At 38.2% G+C, this 19,566-nt stretch overlaps 3 protein-coding genes across 10 annotated transcripts; 2 read left to right on the top strand and 1 right to left on the bottom strand.

Annotated features, from left to right (window-relative positions):
• The first annotated feature begins 596 nt into the window (after positions 1 to 596).
• Positions 597 to 4,256, top strand: hnrnpa1b (heterogeneous nuclear ribonucleoprotein A1b). 5 transcript variants are annotated; one of them, XR_005233495.1, is made up of 11 exons: positions 728 to 739; positions 1,286 to 1,402; positions 1,495 to 1,641; positions 1,757 to 1,967; positions 2,064 to 2,210; positions 2,294 to 2,347; positions 2,421 to 2,549; positions 2,642 to 2,776; positions 2,854 to 2,915; positions 3,083 to 4,071; positions 4,148 to 4,256. XR_005233495.1 is itself a non-coding variant. In XM_017415186.3 (10 exons), the coding sequence occupies exons 1-9, from the start codon at positions 728 to 730 to the stop codon at positions 2,910 to 2,912; spliced, it is 1,011 nt and encodes a 336-aa protein (XP_017270675.1). In that variant the 5' UTR covers positions 597 to 727; the 3' UTR covers positions 2,913 to 2,915; positions 3,083 to 3,404. The 5 variants fall into 5 exon arrangements, 3 of the variants coding, with proteins under 3 accessions (XP_017270675.1, XP_017270676.1, XP_037832895.1); XR_003039113.2 differs by having other exon boundaries at positions 4,012 to 4,071; positions 4,148 to 4,250; XM_017415186.3 differs by lacking the exon at positions 4,148 to 4,256 and having other exon boundaries at positions 597 to 739; positions 3,083 to 3,404.
• nfe2 (nuclear factor, erythroid 2) lies at positions 3,257 to 10,057 on the bottom strand. Of its 3 annotated transcripts, XM_025005718.2 has the most exons (5): positions 9,857 to 10,057; positions 9,217 to 9,665; positions 7,574 to 7,650; positions 7,338 to 7,475; positions 3,257 to 5,644 (listed from the first exon to the last, which is right to left on the bottom strand). In XM_025005718.2, exons 3-5 carry the CDS (start codon positions 7,619 to 7,621, stop codon positions 4,391 to 4,393), a joined length of 1,440 nt encoding a protein of 479 aa, XP_024861486.1. In that variant the 5' UTR covers positions 7,622 to 7,650; positions 9,217 to 9,665; positions 9,857 to 10,057; the 3' UTR covers positions 3,257 to 4,390. The 3 variants fall into 3 exon arrangements, with proteins under 3 accessions (XP_024861486.1, XP_024861487.1, XP_017270674.1); XM_025005719.2 differs by having other exon boundaries at positions 9,217 to 10,057; XM_017415185.3 differs by lacking the exons at positions 9,217 to 9,665; positions 9,857 to 10,057 and adding an exon at positions 7,742 to 7,822.
• A 4,352-nt stretch (positions 10,058 to 14,409) lies between these two features.
• Positions 14,410 to 19,492, top strand: copz1 (COPI coat complex subunit zeta 1). 2 transcript variants are annotated; one of them, XM_017414981.2, is made up of 9 exons: positions 14,410 to 14,524; positions 14,979 to 15,047; positions 16,083 to 16,164; positions 16,276 to 16,367; positions 17,073 to 17,128; positions 17,226 to 17,303; positions 17,440 to 17,491; positions 17,581 to 17,619; positions 18,991 to 19,492. In XM_017414981.2, the coding sequence occupies exons 1-9, from the start codon at positions 14,507 to 14,509 to the stop codon at positions 19,036 to 19,038; spliced, it is 534 nt and encodes a 177-aa protein (XP_017270470.1). In that variant the 5' UTR covers positions 14,410 to 14,506; the 3' UTR covers positions 19,039 to 19,492. The 2 variants fall into 2 exon arrangements, with proteins under 2 accessions (XP_017270470.1, XP_017270469.1); XM_017414980.2 differs by lacking the exon at positions 14,410 to 14,524 and having other exon boundaries at positions 14,937 to 15,047.
• The last annotated feature ends 74 nt before the right edge of the window (positions 19,493 to 19,566 follow it).

Genomic DNA, 19,566 nt, shown 5'->3' with positions numbered 1-19,566 from the left:
TGTGTTCCCACTGAGCGTAATCTGTATGTATATGAATCATAAATTAAACATGGAGAAGTTAGGATCTTAAAAGACAGACCCTAAGAACCAATTGCCAAACAGCACAAAAAAGCAGAAATCCTGCAAATACAGTATGTGGACATTTTTTATATTTAATTGTTTAATTTGCGTTTTCTACTTAAATATATATTTGTCTACATTTACAGTTTCATCTCTTGTGGTCAAACCTTTGTTCGTTTTTACCATTAAAAAATAAAATCAGGTTTTTGAGTGTCTGGTATGTTTTTCTGCACACGAGTCAAAAGGCATTAAGGAAAAATAAAGCAATTGTTTGCAAGTGTTACAATCAACATTTTGTCAAGCGTTTTTTTTTTTTGTTTGTATGTTTGTTTGTTTTTGTAACTCCTTGGTATTAAACCCGTATTATGTCCACTATTCTGATTTTTTCCTTTTCCTACATACATATTATGAGCCTTTTTTGTAACACGACAAAGCGTACCTGCCGCCTTGTGATTGGTCGATCCTAGTGACGGACAGGAGTTTCAACCAATCAAAGTGCAATAAACGCTGACGACAGAGCGCAGCGCGAACTGTTGACCAATTGCTCGGTGGAAAAGGCGTATCGTTTCCTACTTATTGTAGCGCTAAGTGCCACACTGATCTCGTCTGGCGCAGAAAGTAGCTCTGCGAACGGTGTGCAAGGATTCTTCAAGAATAAAGCGTCAACATGTCAAAAGACGTACGTATTGTATACACTTATGAGTGTTTCGCGGCATCAGTGCAATATTTCGATGCTTTTAGAGGCTTGCGTTTTAAGTCTGCGTTTCACTCGTTCTTTACGGACCGCGTGTTTCTGCTGCAGCAGCTTTCCGACATTGTATAGCCGCCATTTTAAGAAGCTAGGCCTTGTGGCCTTTTGTTCATCCGGCCAGCATTTTACGGCGCTTATGAGTTTCCCTAAAGGCTTGCTATCAATTATTACCAACTAAATGTGCTGACAAACATGGACGTGTGGCTATCGTGTGTCGGCGTTGGTGGTAATTTGTGGTATTTGGCAGAATCCAGAATCCGTCCGTCACGTTAATGGCGGCGATGTCTGCCTCCTCCTCCACCCATTACTGTGTTTATATGTATACGTATTATTGTTGTGCGACGCAAAGTGGAATTAGTTAGCCGCGGTCCTTACTAAGGAATAATAGCTCGGACTGTGGTTAACATCACGTTATTGCTGCAAATGGGTCTTTTGCAGACGCGTAAATGTACATGTCTTTTGTTTATTGTGCAGGTCCCACGTGAGCCGGAGCAGCTCCGTAAGCTGTTCATCGGAGGCCTGAGCTTCGAGACGACAGACGAAAGCCTGCGGGCTCATTTTGAACAATGGGGCTCTCTAACAGATTGCGTGGTACGTGTCATGTGTTTTGATGTAAATGTGAGTTTTGTCACGATTTTAGATTTTGCCTTGAATCGGTTTAAAATCTACATTTCTGGTTTCAGGTGATGAGGGACCCCAACAGCAAGAGATCCAGGGGCTTTGGCTTTGTAACATATTCATCAGTACAGGAAGTTGATGCTGCCATGTCTGCCCGTCCTCATAAGGTAGATGGAAGAGTGGTCGAGCCCAAACGAGCAGTTTCCAGAGAGGTATGTCATTGTTGTTTAATACTTATTACATACGAGTGCTAATGGCAGACCTGGTTCTGTTGTATCAGTTCGTGATATACATTCAGTCACTGTCTTTTTTTTTTTTAAATCTCAGGATTCAAACCGCCCAGGTGCTCACATAACTGTGAAGAAGATCTTTGTTGGAGGCATTAAAGAAGACACAGAAGAATCCCATTTGAGGGATTATTTCCAGCAGTTTGGTAAAATCGAGGTCATTGATATCATGACCGACCGCAACACTGGAAAGAAGAGGGGCTTTGCTTTTGTCACCTTTGATGACCATGACGCCGTTGATAGGATTGTCAGTGAGTATAGGTGTATTTTCCCTGTTGCAGGTTTGCTAAACGGTATGTAAATGCTGTGCTCACTTTAACGTGCTACTCCCTCCCCCGCTTTTATAGTCCAGAAGTACCACACAATCAACTCTCACAACTGTGAAGTGAGAAAGGCCCTTACCAAACAGGAAATGCAGAGTGTAGGAATGGGAATGAGAGGAGGCCGGAGCAGCGGGGGAAGGCCGTATGATTACGACAGAGGCTTTAATCAAGGTAAGACGTTTTGATTAACTCTGTAAATAAATTGATTAAAGTGTGTAAAGAGTCGTCTTTGATTGCATGATTCTTGTTTGTAGGTGGCAGAGGAAGATATGGAGATGGTCCCTACAATTGCAATGGTGGTGATGGTGGTAAGTAGTTTTTTAGCTTCTTTGGTTATCCTTTATGTAGTTGGACTGTTCTAAGACTGTTTTTATATTACAGGTTATGGGGGTGGTCCCGGTGGTCCTGGAGGCTACAACCAAGGCGGCAACCGTGGTTATAACCAGGGTTACAACCAGGGTGGTGGAGGTGGCGGCTATGGAGGAAACGGTTACGACAGCAATGGTTACGGTAAGGATTCTAGAAAATGTCCAAGTGTGACAAGTTTGTTTTGTTGACACAAAGTATGGTGAATATTTCCTTAATTTTCTTTTTCTTTTAAGGCAACTGCGGCGGAGGTGGTGGTAACAACTACAACAATATGGGCCATTATGACCCCCAGGCTTCTAACTTCGGTCCAATGAAGAATAACTTTGGTGGCGGCGGCGGCGGCGGCAGCAGTGGTGGCAGGAACTTTGGTAAGTAGACGGACGGCGCAATTATGTTAACTAGCTGTTTGTTTGATCAGAGGAGACTGATTTATTGCTTCCTTTAGGTGGCTACGGAGGAGGCTCAAACAATCCTGGTGGCTATGGCCGTCCAGGACGTTTTTAAATGGTAAGCATGAATAAGTGTCCCTCTGCTGACATTTTAGTGTTGTAAAGCCAGAGTTTGTCATTTTAGGGAATCACTGAGTACGGATAACTTTCAACAAAATCACTCTGGATGTCAGGTCTTACAAAGTCAGTGCACAGTTAACAATGTTGTTCCATATTGTTCAACAGGACTGAGTACTTAGGAGAGGAGAGCAAGGAGAGGAGAGCAAGCGAAGTGACAGGGCAGCTGCAGGTTTACCTCCTAAATCTGCTCAGCCAAACAGTTGTGGCAGGTTACAGCTGCTACGAGAAGAGATGTACAGTAGATAAATCATGGAGGGCCTTCATTTAAATTGTCTTTTGTTTTTTGTTTTTTTTTTTTCTTTGATCAAATGTGTTTCTGGAACGCAAGCATTCCAATGGAGGGTTTTATGTTTATCTTTGAGTCTGGTTTTTATTTGTAACTGCATCAAATCAATCTGAAATAAACCACCTTTCAGTTTTTTAAAAACCTTGTTAGACTCTGTAGTGATTTGGGTAAGGGAGGGTTCATTGTTAGATTCTTACCTGTTTAAAACAAAGAAGGAAAAGGAGGGGAAAAACGTATTTCCCAAAGACTACAATACTTGAGGAGAGCGAAGTGGTGCGCAAATGCTATCATCATAAAGAACCCGTCACTTGGTTCAGACGCTACAAAGATCTTCTGGAGGATGCTAGCTTACACGCAAAGTCTGAGGCTAGCCATGGAAGCAAGCTGAGGGAGAGAAGTAGCAAAACCATCGCCAGGATCATTGAAGCAGGGGAGAGTGAGAACAGAGGCCTGAGGCTAGCAAACAGCAGCTACCAAAAGGCTAAAATGCTGTCTGTAGGTAAGACCAGACTTCTCAACTACTGATAGTAAATCTTACTTTTGTGTTGTAGCTGGTAGTGAGTTGTTAAGCCAGTAATGATGTAAATGTAAAAGAAAACAAACAGCAGTTTGTACTTGCACTTGTGTTGGTGATTTAAAAAAATGGCCTCTAATTGTGCAAGGAGGTCAAACTTGTGTTGCATGCAGTGAATACATATTCCTACTATTGACGAGTGCTTTGTAGTTATGTTGTGCTTCTGCTTTCCAGGTAACTTGACTCCATGTGAGGTCCCAAATCTGACTTCATTTCAGAGACGATGGCTGTCAGGTACAAAAGAAGAATCTACTTTCACATTTTCACCTTGTTTTATTGAACCTAATACCCCCCCCCCTCTTCCCCACAGGTTAACAGGACTTTTATATATGCTGAAGCATATTGTTTTTTTACACAATTGCTGCTGTGCAGTGATTTTTTTTTTTTTTACTTTTTTAAATAAAGTATTTTAAATAAAATGGGTGGTGTGAATTAATTGTAAGAGCATGTTGTATGGCAAGTTTAAACAAGGGGTAAGCCATAACCACATTACCTGAACTTTTAAAACAACAAAACATTGGCACAACAAAGGTGTACACTTTCTGAAGTACTCTCATTGATCTCGCTTTTCCATTGAGTGGGGTACCAAATAAATACTTCCATCGGGTGTCTGTTGTAGAGAATATTCATCTATCGAGTAAGGCTGTCCGTCTTCATCTCTTAAGTGAGAAAATACTTCCTTGTAAAGGTCTGTGAGTCGGCATTTAATAAAAGCCAAGTTGCACTGAAACTCCAGCCGTTCCTGTACCAGGTGGTCTCTTTGGACCTGCAGGTGGTTCAGTTCTCTTTCAAGGTGAGTTATGCTCTCCAGCTTCCTCTTCCTGCAGTTCTGAGCAGCCACCTTGTTCTTCCCTCTCCGTCTGATATCTCGAACCAGCGCAAGTTGATTGTCCGTCAAAGTGTACTGCGTCAGCAGCTCGTTGAAGTCGTCCACGGGTAGATTGATGATCTTCTCCATGGGGAAGGGGATCTTCAAAGCCATGGCCCTCCGCTCGTCCCTGCTCAGTGGCGCCCGAGCAGAAATGCTTGCTTGTGGTTTGGAGAACATGTTGCGCTGTGAGCTCCCTCTGCTTGTCATATCGTTGTATAAGGGGGTAACTGCAAGACCTGGCTGTTTGGCTGACCTCGGGGTCATACCACAAGGTTGTGAGAGCGATAAACTTGACTGAGGTGAATAATAAGATGAATGTCCACCTGAGTGTAAATATGAGTGAGCCTGGCTCTGATAGTCCATCGGGTAATTGACGTGGGCTCTTCTGGTGTGCTCAGACATGCTGTCTGGTTCACAATCGCCATACGGTGTGCCTACGTCTAAGTTGTGGTAACCTGGCGCACCTCCGACTGGGTTGTCAGGGGAAGCCAAAGGTGGACTGGATCCCAGTGAGAGACCGGAGTCCGACTCGAGATCATCAGCTGAGCGAACGGGAGCACTCTGTCCGAGCGTAGTCCACGGCATGTGGCGGCCTAGACCCCGAGAGAGGCAGGCGTTGGGCCTCCGGTGCCCCAGGTTGGTGCTTGACATGTTTATGAGGGACGACTGAGTGTGAGGGGAGATGGGGAACATTCTTTGACCCAGCTGAGGCTCAGAGCTTCCGTACGTCGCTTCTGCGTTGCTGCCCAAACGATGGCAGGCAGGCATCTCTTCAGAGTAACATCCCTCATAAGTGTTAGCAGCACTCAGTTCACAGGCAGCGTGGACAGGTTCGTGATGAGGCTGAACCATCCCATACTCTCCAGCAGGGGCCATCGGCTGCATGTTTTGGTACTGAGCTGATTCATAGGAGCCATCACTTGGGACGCCAAACTCCTGTAACAAAATAACTCAATGACTGACAGGCAGATTTGTGTTCATACTAATAGGTGAGAAATAATAAAATGGATCTGCTTTAACTCAGAGTTAATCTAGAAACCTTTTTTTTTTTTCAATCTTTGTCCTTACTTGGGTTTCATTTTGCAACAGATGATAAATGTATTCTTTAAGCAAATACATTTTTTTCTGCAAGCATTATAAACACTGCCAATTTTAAAAAAGAAAAATATCCTTAAAACACCTAATAATCCTTTAATTTCCCTACCTTCGTTTGATTTTATTTCAGCAGCAGCCTCGGTTTGTGAATTCTCTTTCGCATTTTTTTTTTTCCTACAATAACTGTTATTTTCACTGACGCTGTCAGCCAAACAACCTCAAAACATAACATTTCCACCCAAACTGTAAATTACTGTCTTGGTCATCAATGCTGCTCTAACTCTAAACATACTTTGTGTGACTGTGGCCTAAAAAGTCACTTTTACTTCATCTGTCACTAGAAACAGTTTGAAACACCCCTGGCTTCACAACTTGATGCTTTTCATGCTTCAAACTAAGATTTGTAAGAGTGTTTGAGGTCATGGTTTTCTGCCTGATAACATTTCATATTTAAATTTTTTTTAGTGTTTTTAAAAACTTAATAAACTGTAAAATAAGCCACTTCTGTAAATGATGCAGCTTCTCCACAATGACATGGCCGTTTTACTCAGAAGACATCAGTTCATCAGAATCTTTATGTAATTGGAGGCTTTTTCCTGTGAAGTTTATGACATCTGTAACCGCTTGTCTGCTTTTTCAAGTAAGCATTTCTTTAAAAATAAATACATTGTAAATTAAAACACCTAACCGTTTTTTATTTGTTATCATTCTTAATTACACATATACATGTATACATACTTATTTACAGTGTAATATAAAAGTTACTTTAGACAAATTTGTCAATAAAATTGCCCATAGTGGAAACTAAATTGTTGGTGTTCTGTTTATTTATTTATTCATTTATATATTTTACATAGCTTGTTGCCCTTCATGACACCTAAGCGCTGTCTTTTCAGGTTTTGAACAGGAGCTGGAAACTTAATTTCTAATGTGGTGTTTTCAAGGTTCATAATCTGCTTTTAACTATAACAGTAATAATTTTTGTGACCAAAAATTGCTAACCTATTTCTTCTTGTGAATGTATTATTTAATGAGGATAAATGATAATATTTTTTCTTAATTTGTTGAAGACCAATAAGCCAGTTTTACTTTACTGATTTAAAATTTCTTGTGTTTTGCAAAAACTAAAGTGTTTAAAAGGCTTTTAAGTTTGAATTTGCAACAAAAAAAAGTTTTTTCTCTGTTTAGCTTTCAGTGATTTGAATCCTTTTCTTTTAACTTTAAAATGGCAAAACTACTTAAATGTTTGCATGCGACGGTGTGACATGGACCACCGAGAAAAACGCAAAAAAAATAATAATAATTGTAAAATGCCTGTGCCTAAAACCATAAAATATCCATCTCCACATAAATGCACAATTGGTGACACTGAAATGCGCATTTTGCAAAAGTAATGTAACATTTTAGTTTCTGATTTTATGAATAATTTTCATATTAATTGTAATTTAACTGTAGAATAAACCCACGACATCTTCTAAGTATAGCCCTTCGCCTAAGAGAGATGAATAAATCTTAAAAATGTTTATTCGGTTACTTGCAGCTCGGTGATGGCCATCAGCTCCTGCCACGCCGCGTCCATCTCTGTGTCCTGCGGAGCTCCATGAGGCCTGACTCCAGGAAAGTTACCTTGGACGGACACTCCTCCACACAGCCTGCCAGGAGTTGCCACTACCTTGTAGTGGGAAAAACAACAACAACAAAGAATTTCAAACCTAAAATCAGAGAAACATATAAATTATAGACTTCTGTTTTCCCTCCTCGTGGACCTACCTCACAGGTTCTCCTCAAAGGGAGAACACAGTTGGCTGTTGAACACATTCAGGAGCTGTTTGCTTCAGAAAGTCAACCTGGTGGAGACACAGAAGGACCTGTTACTTTAACACGCCGTGTTCCAACATGCAGCACACTCACTTGTGCTTGGGCAAAGTGTTGGAATACCTTCACACGCATCTCTACAAGATGACATATCTTTTGAGTGGCTGGTGCTAAATAAGTGACTGTTTGGGTGTTGCAAAGGTTCTTTTGGAACTAAGAAAAAGGTCCACTTCGGTTGAGCTGACTCCTCCCATCAGCTGTTCCAGGGTGCAGCCATGCCAAGCCCTGATAAGACAATCTGCGGGAAAACAGCGTGCTCTAAAAGACACACTGAGGACACATGACTGTTTGGGAAATTTGTATCCAATAATTGCTTCTTTCCTTCTTCCTTTTCTTTTTTTTACTCAGCCAGGTTTCATCCTATTTAGCTTGTTCTTCACCCTCTTTTTTGTATTAGTTCAGTTGTTGGAAATGTATACCCACTGAAGCATGCAGAAAAAACACTCTGTATCATTTGTGCTGCTGAATTTAAAACTCTAAACTGTTTTACAGCTACACTTACATACACCTGTTTCACTCCTCCTGTTGTGGTCATTTTTTATTCATTAAACTATTTATAGAAGAAAGAAATAGCCTGACTGTTCTTGTGTGAATTCAGTATTTATTAAACCTGACCTGAATGTACAGGCAACACCTCCAAGGAAACAGTCAAACATGTGCTCTATTTATGTATTTATAAGCAGCACCTGGAATTGTTGGACACTTCTGGTTGAGATATTTTAAAATTAAAAGGTTACAGGTGGTTTTCTTCTTGGCTTTCAGGATGAGAGACAGGTTAAATTTTCAGAGTGATACCTTTTGAGGAGGCCTGGGCTTAGTGTAGAATAAAAATGTGAAAATCTGATTTTATTTTCTATTTTATTTTATTATTATATATTTTTTAAATTTGGTTTATTGCTTAACAGGACATCTGCTTTGTCCGCTAATCCTTTAAAACTGGGCAGTTTAGCTTTATATGACTATGCTTATTTCTGATCAAATGTGTAACTTTTAGTATTTTTTTAAAGAGTTTAATGATTTGTGGCTTAATTTGCCAAATTACTTTAACCTACTAGCCTCTAAAGAGATAAACAGAAGTTAAAACTCGGCCCTGAGTTGACTGCACGTCACCATCAATCATCAATTAATCTAATGAAATTTAAAAAAACTACAAACAAGCATTTAGTTTTGAAACACAAAAAAATGTTGGATTATGGTTCATCACTTCCATGGGACCGGTCACAATGGGGCCATTTACCAGGATTAGATCCTACTTATTTTTGATTTTGTTGATTCCCTAAAACAGAAGATATTTAAATTAATTGATTTTTAAAGATTAGCAGCCAATGTTTTGTTTGAAGTATTTTCCATACGCCTTATAAAAGTTTTAAGTCAAATCTCATTGTTAATCAGTATATGTTTTATTTAGAGTTGTTAAACCACTTCTTTTAGTAAAAATTACTACAATGAAGTTTTCAAGAAGAAACCTCACAATGTAACTTTTAATTAAAGCGCAAGATATCATAAAACAGTTGAAAAATATTTGTTAAAAAACCTACCTGAGTAACATATTCATCATCTTCAAGAGGTGGTGAGGAAAAGCAAAAAAATGAATTAAAAAAAAATAGATGTGAAGCACAGTCCTGGAAGTGAGCAAAACAATAAAAAATACTCAAAGCTGTTCACAGATCACAAGAGGTGTAACACATGAAGCCTCCTGATGTGTCTCTTATTCAGCTGCAGGTCTCTCACTGTAAGACACAACATTCAGCCACCAGAATAAATGGGATGGCTCTGTGCAGACAAACGTAACCTTCCTGTAAAGCACCCACACCAACTTTTTTTTTTGTTTGTTTCTTCTTTGCACTCTTGTATCCTTAATAGCAAACTTGCACCCCCAACCTCCAAATTTCCCTTTTGCCCTCACGACAAACCACAAACCAACAGTCTGGCATAAACCACAGCAATCATCCTGTCAGTCCATGGTAAAGGTCGATGTGTACAGATCCTTAAAAAAAAAGAAAAAGGCAATTTTGACTCTTGATTCTGAAACATACATCTAAAAAACAACAAACAAACAAAGAACAACAACAAAATAAATGTCTAAACCAGCAGCCACATGGTCAGGTTTTTCCAAGCCAAACATTGTCCTTTCAAATCGTCCAAACAAAAAGGTATGAGGAGTGTGATGTGGAGCACCTGGAGTCAGAGCCAGCTTTGCAGTGAGGGCCCTGCTGGAGGCTTTGGAGGCAGGATTGAGACGTGGTTTAGCAGAGTTGGAATGTACACCCTCCAACAGGTAAGAAAGACTACATTGTTCCTGTATCTGGCAGAGCAACCACCAAAGTGAGATAGAGGAGCAGGGGGAAGAATGAAGGGGAGCGTGTCTTACATAGCAAGTGACCATTAAAATCCCCCACATAAAAATCCCCCTCGTTGCCTCAAACTGAAACACTGTGAAAAGTTACCTCCCAAAGGCTGTGTGATTTGTTAAACTGGTTTGCTGTGCCATAAATGTCTAAAAAAAGACTATGGTTATTAATTACTTTATAAAATACATAATGTATTTTTGATTTGCAGAATGAAAGATATTAGCGACAGCTTCTCTTGCGGCAATAATGAGATTTTTGGAACACCATTTAGAGCAAATTAAACATTTAACACCTTTGAACCCACAATGCATATATTGTAAAATACAAAAAAAGTTTGCTTTTAAAGAAATTGTTTATTATAATAAATGGCATGGCTTAGAAAGATGCATTTCCTATTCAGCTTCTGCAGCTCCAATAGCTGAAACATTGTATTAAGTTAGTTCACTGCATTGCAACTTTTCATCCCAGTGTTATTTATGTAAAATTACGTAGTTTTTTTTTTTTTTTTGTAAGGGCAGTTAGCTAGCTGTAATACGTCTGGTGTAGCTTGTAGCACTTCTGGTAGACACATCATGATATTTCTGCCAAAATAGTCATGCAATGTGAAACTAATGGTAATGTGAACATTTATAAAATAGTATTTTCATGAATCTTTACAAGTTGTTTTAGGACAACTACAAAATACTTTGGTCTTAGCACCCCTCAGACTAACTATTAGCTCATCAGTCTGGTCTATTTCTTCTCACTGGGGTCATTCAAAGAGCTATCTAAAACAGGTTAGATATTAATTGTTCACAACCTTCCCACTGAACCCCACTTTAAAAGATCTGAGCGATCCTTTTAATTTCAGGTATTTGTGGATGCTTACATTGGCATGTAAGAGATTCATAAACACAGAAAGTGTAAAGATAAAGACATGTTTTGTGTTAAATATTAACCAGATTGAAATAAAAATCTAGTACAGTTGTTACTTTCAGGAAGGCATGGTAGATTTAAAGTAATCAAAACGGTACAGTAATATAACGGAGACACAAATCACAATGCTTTTACTGTCATTGTTTTCACATGGAAAAAGTAGGTGGCTGACTATGTCAAGAAAGGTGAACGTCTACCAGGAATCAAAAAAGGGACTTCCCGACTTGAGTTCCTAGCACCCAGCCCCTGACTCAACCAATGCCACAACATGCCAAAGAGCACCCTGTTATTACTGCAACCACAGTGGTTTCAAATCTGGACACAGTTCCCAGGTCAACGCCCACATTCCCAGTTTGTGTTTGTTTGCTTCAATTAGTCTTTAACATCTCCGCTTTTCCAGCCTGCCTGAAGCTCACAGGCCTGCCAGAGTTTACTTCTCGTGCACCTCAGGGCTACAAACTGCCTTACATCAAAAACTGAGCAAACATGTTGGTCAGTAACTGCCCACAGTTGACTCACTCAGGCTTAAATTCTCCTAATGACCCCATACTTTCATACAAGTTAGTGTTAAATCTGATTGCTAAAACAATGCTTTTCTACGTCATGTGTGATGGGACACTAATATGTTCTTTAAAGATTGACAGATTGTGGTAAATTAGGTTTTAGTATTCAGAATTTTTTTTTTTTTTTTATCAGACACGAGTGAAAAAAACCTTCCACTACCAAACAGAATGAGCCTGTTCAGAGGGTTGTGGTGTCATAAAGGGATTTTTTTTAATTTTATTTTGGAGTCTGCTTCTTGGAAGGGAATAAAAAGGATAGCTAATTTTTAATCAAATAGCAGCCATATCTGAATTTGAAATAAAAAAGGTAAAGACTCAGTTGACTCAGTTTTGCAATCAGAATATTGATCACATGAAAACATTTCAAAAACAGAATAGAAATAAAAATAATAAGATATTCGGCAGCTATTGTTTTACACCAACTTTATGAATGTAAGATCACAGATGATCAAGCAGAGACTTAAATTTAATTCATGAATTGTATTTCCATTGTTTCTTCAAACACCACACAGAGTCTGTCATGATGGTCACACGTTACATTGACCTGGAGGTAAGAAAATGAGGAACCTGAACATGCAGCATCATTCTAACGAATGTCTCAATAGGACCTGCGCTTATCTCAAGATGTTCAGATTATGATAAAGTTTTGCAACTGTAGATTGCATAGCTGGATTATGTTTTGATGTCTTACATTTGGCCATTCGGGTTTCGCTTTTATAACAGACATTGAAATAATGAACATTGCATTCGGAGGAAAGCTTTCATGTTATAATGACGCATAAACACAATAGTGTTTTTTTTGTTATCTGAGAATGTTTGGCGGTGGTGTGTGTACATACTGTATGTGTGGCCCATGTGCTCATGGCGCACGAAGGCTGCTTGGTAATACAGACACAGAGAGGGAAGGTAAGGAAAGGAGGATGTTGGTTGGCGGAAGCTCTGCTTAATGCTGATAAAAAGAGCTCTTGGTTCTAAGGAAGGGAACTGGTAACTGTTGTGGTTGCTGCTGCCATAAGCTGCGGACAGGGGAACAGCTCATATTTTGACACTTAACTTCAGTTAAGGTTGTTAATTAAAATATGTAGTACATGTTAAATGAATGCAAACAAGAGCACTATAAAAAAACGTTTCACATTTTAACAACTTGAACAGTTTTCTCACATCCCGCTTTGAAAATCTGAAGTTTTTGAATTGGGCGAGTGTACTGTAAAACCTCGTTACATAAATATCATCCTAAATGACCGTGTCTTTGTATGATTATAATTTTTCATGCAGCATCCAGCAAAGTAAATCATCATTAATGTTTGTTGATTCATTGTTAAACTCATCATCCACTCCATGAGTCATCGTTATCCCTGTAACTCAAATTTATATTTGGAAGATGAGATGATATGACATCTGAGGATGTTTTAAACTTGAGCGAGTTTAGGGCAACATGCCGTTTCCTCCCCTGAAAAGGCAATTTTGAAATCGTAGCGGCTGAATTGTGTAAACATAGAGTACTATTGCAACATTTCATGGTTCTACTGCACTCCGGTTTTAAATGTGTGTTGAATAGGTTTGTGTCTCCTCGTTATACTTCCTCTACAGATAAATAATTTTAGTATTTTCCTTCCAGCATTATTTGAAACTCAAGACCAAAAGTATCTAACGGTAAGGCCCAGCAGTGAAGTAATTCGTGGACTGAGATAGAGGGAAATCCCCACCAGTCTGCTTTTCCAAATGTTTCCCAGAAGTGGGAAGTAAGATAATTGGAGGTGGTTAAATGTGGGAGGATCCTGAAAAAAAGATTCTGATGAGCACGACCAAAACGGCCTGTAAATGGAGTGATTTCTGGTTTGATGTCCTCAAAACATTGTGTGTCACAGAACTTTAACTAACAAGCTGAAGAAATTTACATTTAAGTTTTTCATTTGCCCATGTTCTTAAAGATATTTAAAGGCATTGATAAAGGGGAGTTATGATTGAATTTTTAAAAAATGAAAAAGGAGTGCCCTGCCTGGGAATAAGTTTGTGTTAACAGTCGACATCCCACAACGACAGTTTGTGGAGAACATTTTAACTATTGAAAAGGACAATTTCAAAAATCAAATTTGATATCTGAAATGTTAAATTCTTTGTAAATAGTGCAGCACATAAATCTTGCAATCTTCCATGATGCCATAACCTTCTTATGTTTTTAATTGCATGTTTTACATTCTAATTTAGGCATAAAACACAGGAAAAAAGCATATATGTTTGGTTTACAACTGAGCAACAATACAGCATTTAGAATAACACACAAAAAAGTAAAAATGAGAAAATATAAGCAATTATTCTCTAAAGAAACTGTTATTCAGTTGAGTTTGTAGTGTTACTTTGGTTAGGGACTTTTTAACGTATAATTTTGCTGAGACAGGGATAGTTTAAAAAATACATTTGTGTATGAAAGAAAATTCTCCAGAACATGCAAAACTCTCAATTGAAGGCCAACTCTTACAATGTTAATTTTTACAGAAATTGAATAGTTGTTACCATAAAACCTCCCTAAAAAACACTGTTGACAATAAAAGCAAAGATGTTCCAGTGTTTCAGAGTTAGAATCACATATGGTAAAAGTACTGCAGTCAGAGTTACATCTTTTTGTCACTGGAGGGGTAGATTTTATTTAGAGATTTTAGAATTAACACTTAGGGGAAAATGGAGGTTAGAGATATTCAGTTGTTACTTTTCTGAATAAATAACAAGTTGGTTTATTCCTCAGACAAACCTATTGAAATTAGAGGCATATAAACTCATACATTTAAACTTATTTCAACTCTTTCAACAAGAACAATACCAGCCATTTACGCTATTTCATACGCCTTTCAAACACCAAACGCTTTGCTCCTGAACGACCTGCGTGAGGTGGTCTTTGCTCTTTACGTATGACGTCAGGCGCTGCGTCAGCCAATTGGAAAGAGTCTCATTGACTGTAGGCTGGTGTTAGCCGGGTAGCTGGTTTGCGAACGAGCTAGAAGATGGATTCTCCTATTCTGGTAATACTATCCTAATTATCTATTCGTGACAGTATAACGTCGCTAAAGGGGAGTTATTCTAATTATATCTCAAGATTTACTTGAACAAACCCAGCGAAATATGGTTATTTTTCTTCGCTGTCGGGGTAGCTGAAGCTAACTAGGTGCTGGCTAACAAGTTAGCATCGGTGAAGTCTCCGCGTCTGTGTTTGCTGCTGATGTGGAAGTGTCATGACTTCCTTACTACCTGACGAAAGTTTTCACATTCGCTTTCCAGTTTTTTGTTCTTTTGTTATAACCGGGATTGGAGCAGGTTTTTTCGCCCTCATTCACTCATCTCAGGGCCTACAACACTCCCTGCCTGTCAAGAGTTTAATTTTATTAGCTCACAAGTTTTTTTCTTGTTTCGACATATCTTTATGACTTATTAAATTGATTGTTACATATAATGCACATACTATTGTTGTCTGTACAGGAACCCTCCTTATACACTGTCAAAGCTGTTCTGATTTTGGACAACGATGGAGACAGGCTTTATGCTAAGGTAAGAGTTTTATACATATGTTATATATAATCAGCCATAACCTCCATTCAAAATCCTGAAAAATAAATAACAGATCCTCTTCATTAAATACTAACTAGATTTAGATGTTATTTATGGTAATCATAATATATTATCTTGGTAAAAGCATGCAAATAATTATCAAACTAAAATTAATGAGCTGATACCACCATAAACACAGACTTACCTTAAACACTGGTTAACTTGTTCCTTTAATACCAAATATATGGGCTTTAAAGTTACAATTTTCAATGTCTTATTGACATTATTACATCTTGGCAGCAAAATACATTATAACAAATACCAATGTTTTCTTTTTGTATAATTTAATAGGTTTAAATACACTATTATTGATGATAGGCATTTTTCAAATTAGTGTTTTATGTTCAAAATTGAGGATTAGATAAAAATAGCATGGATTTGTCTTTAGTAACACATGCAAACTTCTTTAATATGATTCTGGAATAAAAAATAAATGAGTCTGCAGAAAGCACCCAGAACATCTACAGGTTTTTGCGGTGAGCTGATTTAAAAAAAAAAATGTTTTATGATGTTGAAAAGGAAAAGCACAATGTTTTTTTTTTTTAATGTGCCATGTTAACATTAAAATACATTAATTAGATTTGAAAGGTAATCAGCCTTAAGTACATTTGTTACAAAGTGCAAATTTAGTAATTACTAAAATGTGCTATTTGTATTTAATGACTAACTAGTGTTCAGCGTAAATTGACCATTCCTTTTGACTAAATGTTATAGTTTTAAACAGTCATATTTAAAAAAAGAAGTCTTACTAATTAATGAAATTCCTTTTACATCCAGTTTGAAATAGACTTACAGTCAGAACAAATTGACTTCATGCCGCAGGACTGCTGGGGAAGTCAGAACGTAGTAAGACAGTGACTTAACTCTGTCTCCTGTTTTCAAGAAAATTAGACATCTCTTTATCTTTTTCCTTGGCTAAAATTCACATTTATAGTTTTAGATTTCAGAATGTCAACTGTTTTAATGCATCAACAGTATTACGACGAAACGTACCCCACAGTGAAGGAGCAGAAGGCGTTTGAGAAGAATATATTCAACAAAACGCACAGGACAGACAGTAAGCAATGATCAACATATTAATCTGGCTCAGTTTATATAAAACCAATTGTCTAACCAAAGTGGGTTTTGTTTTGGCTTGTTTCTTTCTGTTTTTGGAACATCATTTTAGGCGAGATAGCATTACTGGAAGGCCTGACAGTCGTCTACAAGAGCAATATAGATCTCTTCTTTTATGTGATTGGAAGTTCGCATGAAAATGAGGTAAGTGACTGAAAGGCCATTTTAAGATTCTGCAGTGAACCATTAAGAAGTAAAAGTTGAAACAGAAGTGGTTAAAGATGAGCAGAGTCTCTCAAACAGAAAGTGCAGAATCATACATCAACGGGGTCTGCAGTTCTCCGTTCTAGAGGAACAGGTGTGACAGTTTGAAGTGTAGCAGAGAAAACGGCTAATTCTGAGCATGAATATTTTCTGCTTTTTATTCTGAAATGGTGAAAACTTAGTTCCATTTGTGTCCCTTAAGTCTTACATTGTTAGTTCTTTAGCTCCTGCAGTCTACTGTTTATTGGTTCACTTATTAATTCATTGCTTGTCATCATAATGGTTTCATAATAATAATATCAGAATTCTCAAGATTTAGTTTAGGATTTGGCCTCATAGTCAAGCAAATACTAGGATACAGTAATTTTGTAATTTGTTGCTGTTGTAACAGTTTGGCACACCCACACCTCAGAGGTCATATCAGCTTCACAAACTGAAGTTTTCCTTTTAAGGTGTAACAAAGGATGAATAATCTACTAATTCTGTCCTTTATAAAAATACAGACCACAACAATTGTCATTTTAAACTCAGATTAGACTAATTTTTAAAAACAGAAACAAAGCCGAGTCTCAAGTTCTGAAGAAAATGTTGGATATTAGTGATTTTAAAGAATGTTTGTTGTGTTGTTTTTTTTTTGTTTCACAGCTTATGCTTATGGCTGTTCTGAACTGCCTTTTTGATTCCCTCAGTCAGATGTTGAGGTATGTTTGGGCAGCCAAAAAATAAAATAAAATCCTGACATTTACAAGAGTGTTTTTGAGATTGTAGTTGGCATTTTTTTGTATTTTGCTTTTGCAGGAAAAATGTTGAGAGGAGAGCCTTGTTGGAGAACATGGAGGGACTCTTCCTGGCTGTGGATGAGATTGTGGACGGAGGGTAAGTCGGAGTTGTCAGCACCAGGAGCCTTCTCACGCTGACTTATCTCTTGCTAAAAATGCCAGAATGTTATGGCAGCTTTTTTTTTTTTCTCCTATTTGCTAATTGTCTACGGGACCTTTTGTGCCGCCAACAGGGTGATCTTGGAGAGTGACCCTCAGCAAGTCGTGCATCGAGTGGCACTCAGAGTAAGCTCCTGTCATCTGTCCTCTCACAAAGATTCCTAAAGTCTGATAATGATCGTGTGAGCTGTGAATATGACTTTTTTTTTTTGTAGGGTGATGATGTACCTTTGACAGAGCAGACAGTCACCCAGGTGAGTAAAGCATCTCCATCTTGATCATCTGTCGACTATAAAGTGTAAAACATCCATTAGTTTATTGACTGTAAAAAAAAAATTCTTTAGCACCCAAAAATACTATGGCACTGTTATTGCGTCATTTTCCTCTTCTACTTTGTCACTCGCCTCGGGGCTGTCAAATTTTGGGCTCTTTTATATGCACGATGATGTGCGTGATTACTAATTACTTGGTGGTGAGGGCGTAGGTAGCCAAAAGTGGTCTCTGTCTTTCAGTTTCTACAAAGGTCTGTGTGTGTGTGTGTGAGAGAGAGAGAGCTCCTCGTGATTAATGTTGTCATTTAAGAGGTCTGAAAGTGCCTAACGCCATTCCTTCCATGGCCATGATTAATGTGTCCAGTGTTCATGCTTTATGGTTATGATTTGGCTTTCACTCAGCGAATTAAGATGATTAATTAGGCCTCACATATTTATCTTCCTTAATATGACTTGGTCTTTTTTTTTTGGTTGAGAATTTGAGGAACTAATTGTAACTTTTGTAATTTCTACTTTAAGTCTTGTGTCACTTGCTTTTTGAGTGAGCTCAGTATGAGGCACAGTACTGTTAAAAAAAAAAAAGTTAAACAGACCTAGTATTGTTGTACTTTGCTTCCAAGGATCCAGCTTTCATGTGATGATCAATACTGCTCCAATCTTTCTGAAAGTCTTCCAATATTCTGTCTCATCATCCACCGTCATCATTCTGTGACAGAATATTGCACAGTGTGGGTTTACAGTGAGGAAAGTGGACAAGTGGAGGAGAAAAGAAGACGTATCGGGTTTAAAAATGATGCCGACAGCATACAAACAGTATCATGTCTTTAAGAAGCAGGTCCTGACTCAGAACCTGAGCGATGCTACAGTTGATCATTGAAAGTTTTCAGCTTCTAGCGCTTGTTGGTGATAAACATTAGTTTTTGTAAAGCTATCCTTGGTATTTTTATATATATTTTATTAAGAAACAGGGAAAATTATGTCTTTGACAGGCTGTTAGTAACAAAGTGCCAAAGGAGCCCATTTAAATTGGGTTATTTGCCAAATTGTCTGGTATGTGTCAACACAGCACTGGTTCATCATTTGAGTTTAAAAAAGAAATCTGGAAATGGTCTGAAAATGAAGGGAAAAGCAGCCGAAGTTAAACAAAAAAAACCTGAACTATTGATCCAAGACCGCTTTAAAAATATCAAGAAACTATGACTCCTTAAAGGTATAGAAATGAAGGATGACTCCAGAGTTTTATGCAGTACTGATTATTCTCGTTGGGGTTTAACTTCACCTGCAGGCGTGATTTAAGTGTAATAAAACAGTTTCTACAGTGATCTGCCTGAACAAAGCGGTTTCTTTTCACAGGTTCTTCAGTCTGCCAAAGAACAGATCAAGTGGTCGCTTCTTCGATAGTCATCCCCGCGCCAGCTTACCAGTGAGCCACTGTTCAGACCAGACCACACGGCACTGACCCTAAAACTCCTCCTCCTCCTCCAGCTTCCACTTCTGTCGATGCTGTGCGAAGAACCAATGACTGATCCAGTCACAGTTCAGGACTTCTACTTTACAAACTTTAATTTTTCCGTATATATTTTTTTTATCTGCTCAGTCTTGCATTGTGTGATCAAAATGAGGATAAAATACGTACATTCCACCAATGGATTGCCTTGTTTTGTTTTGATGATTTTTTTTTTTCTTTTAAGAAGCTGGATTTGTGTTCAAACTGAGCATATATAGATGTGTAACACCACCACAACCTCGCATCATTCCATGTATCTCCAGTAACAAGAAGTATAATCTTTTGAACAGCATGCTGTCGTCTTCTCCTGATTACTGTAAAATAAATAAAAGCCACTTTGAATTTTCATGCAGTATTACAGTAATTGAGGAATGTTTAAGCATGTTTGCTAAAACCTGACCTCTAGTATTTGAGCATCTGTG

The sequence above is a fragment of the Kryptolebias marmoratus genome, linkage group LG8, assembly GCF_001649575.2.
Source record: "Kryptolebias marmoratus isolate JLee-2015 linkage group LG8, ASM164957v2, whole genome shotgun sequence".
NCBI classification, from domain to species: Eukaryota; Metazoa; Chordata; class Actinopteri; order Cyprinodontiformes; family Rivulidae; genus Kryptolebias; species Kryptolebias marmoratus.
Note: the sequence above shows the minus strand (reverse complement) of the source record. Positions and strands in the feature narration are given on the sequence as shown.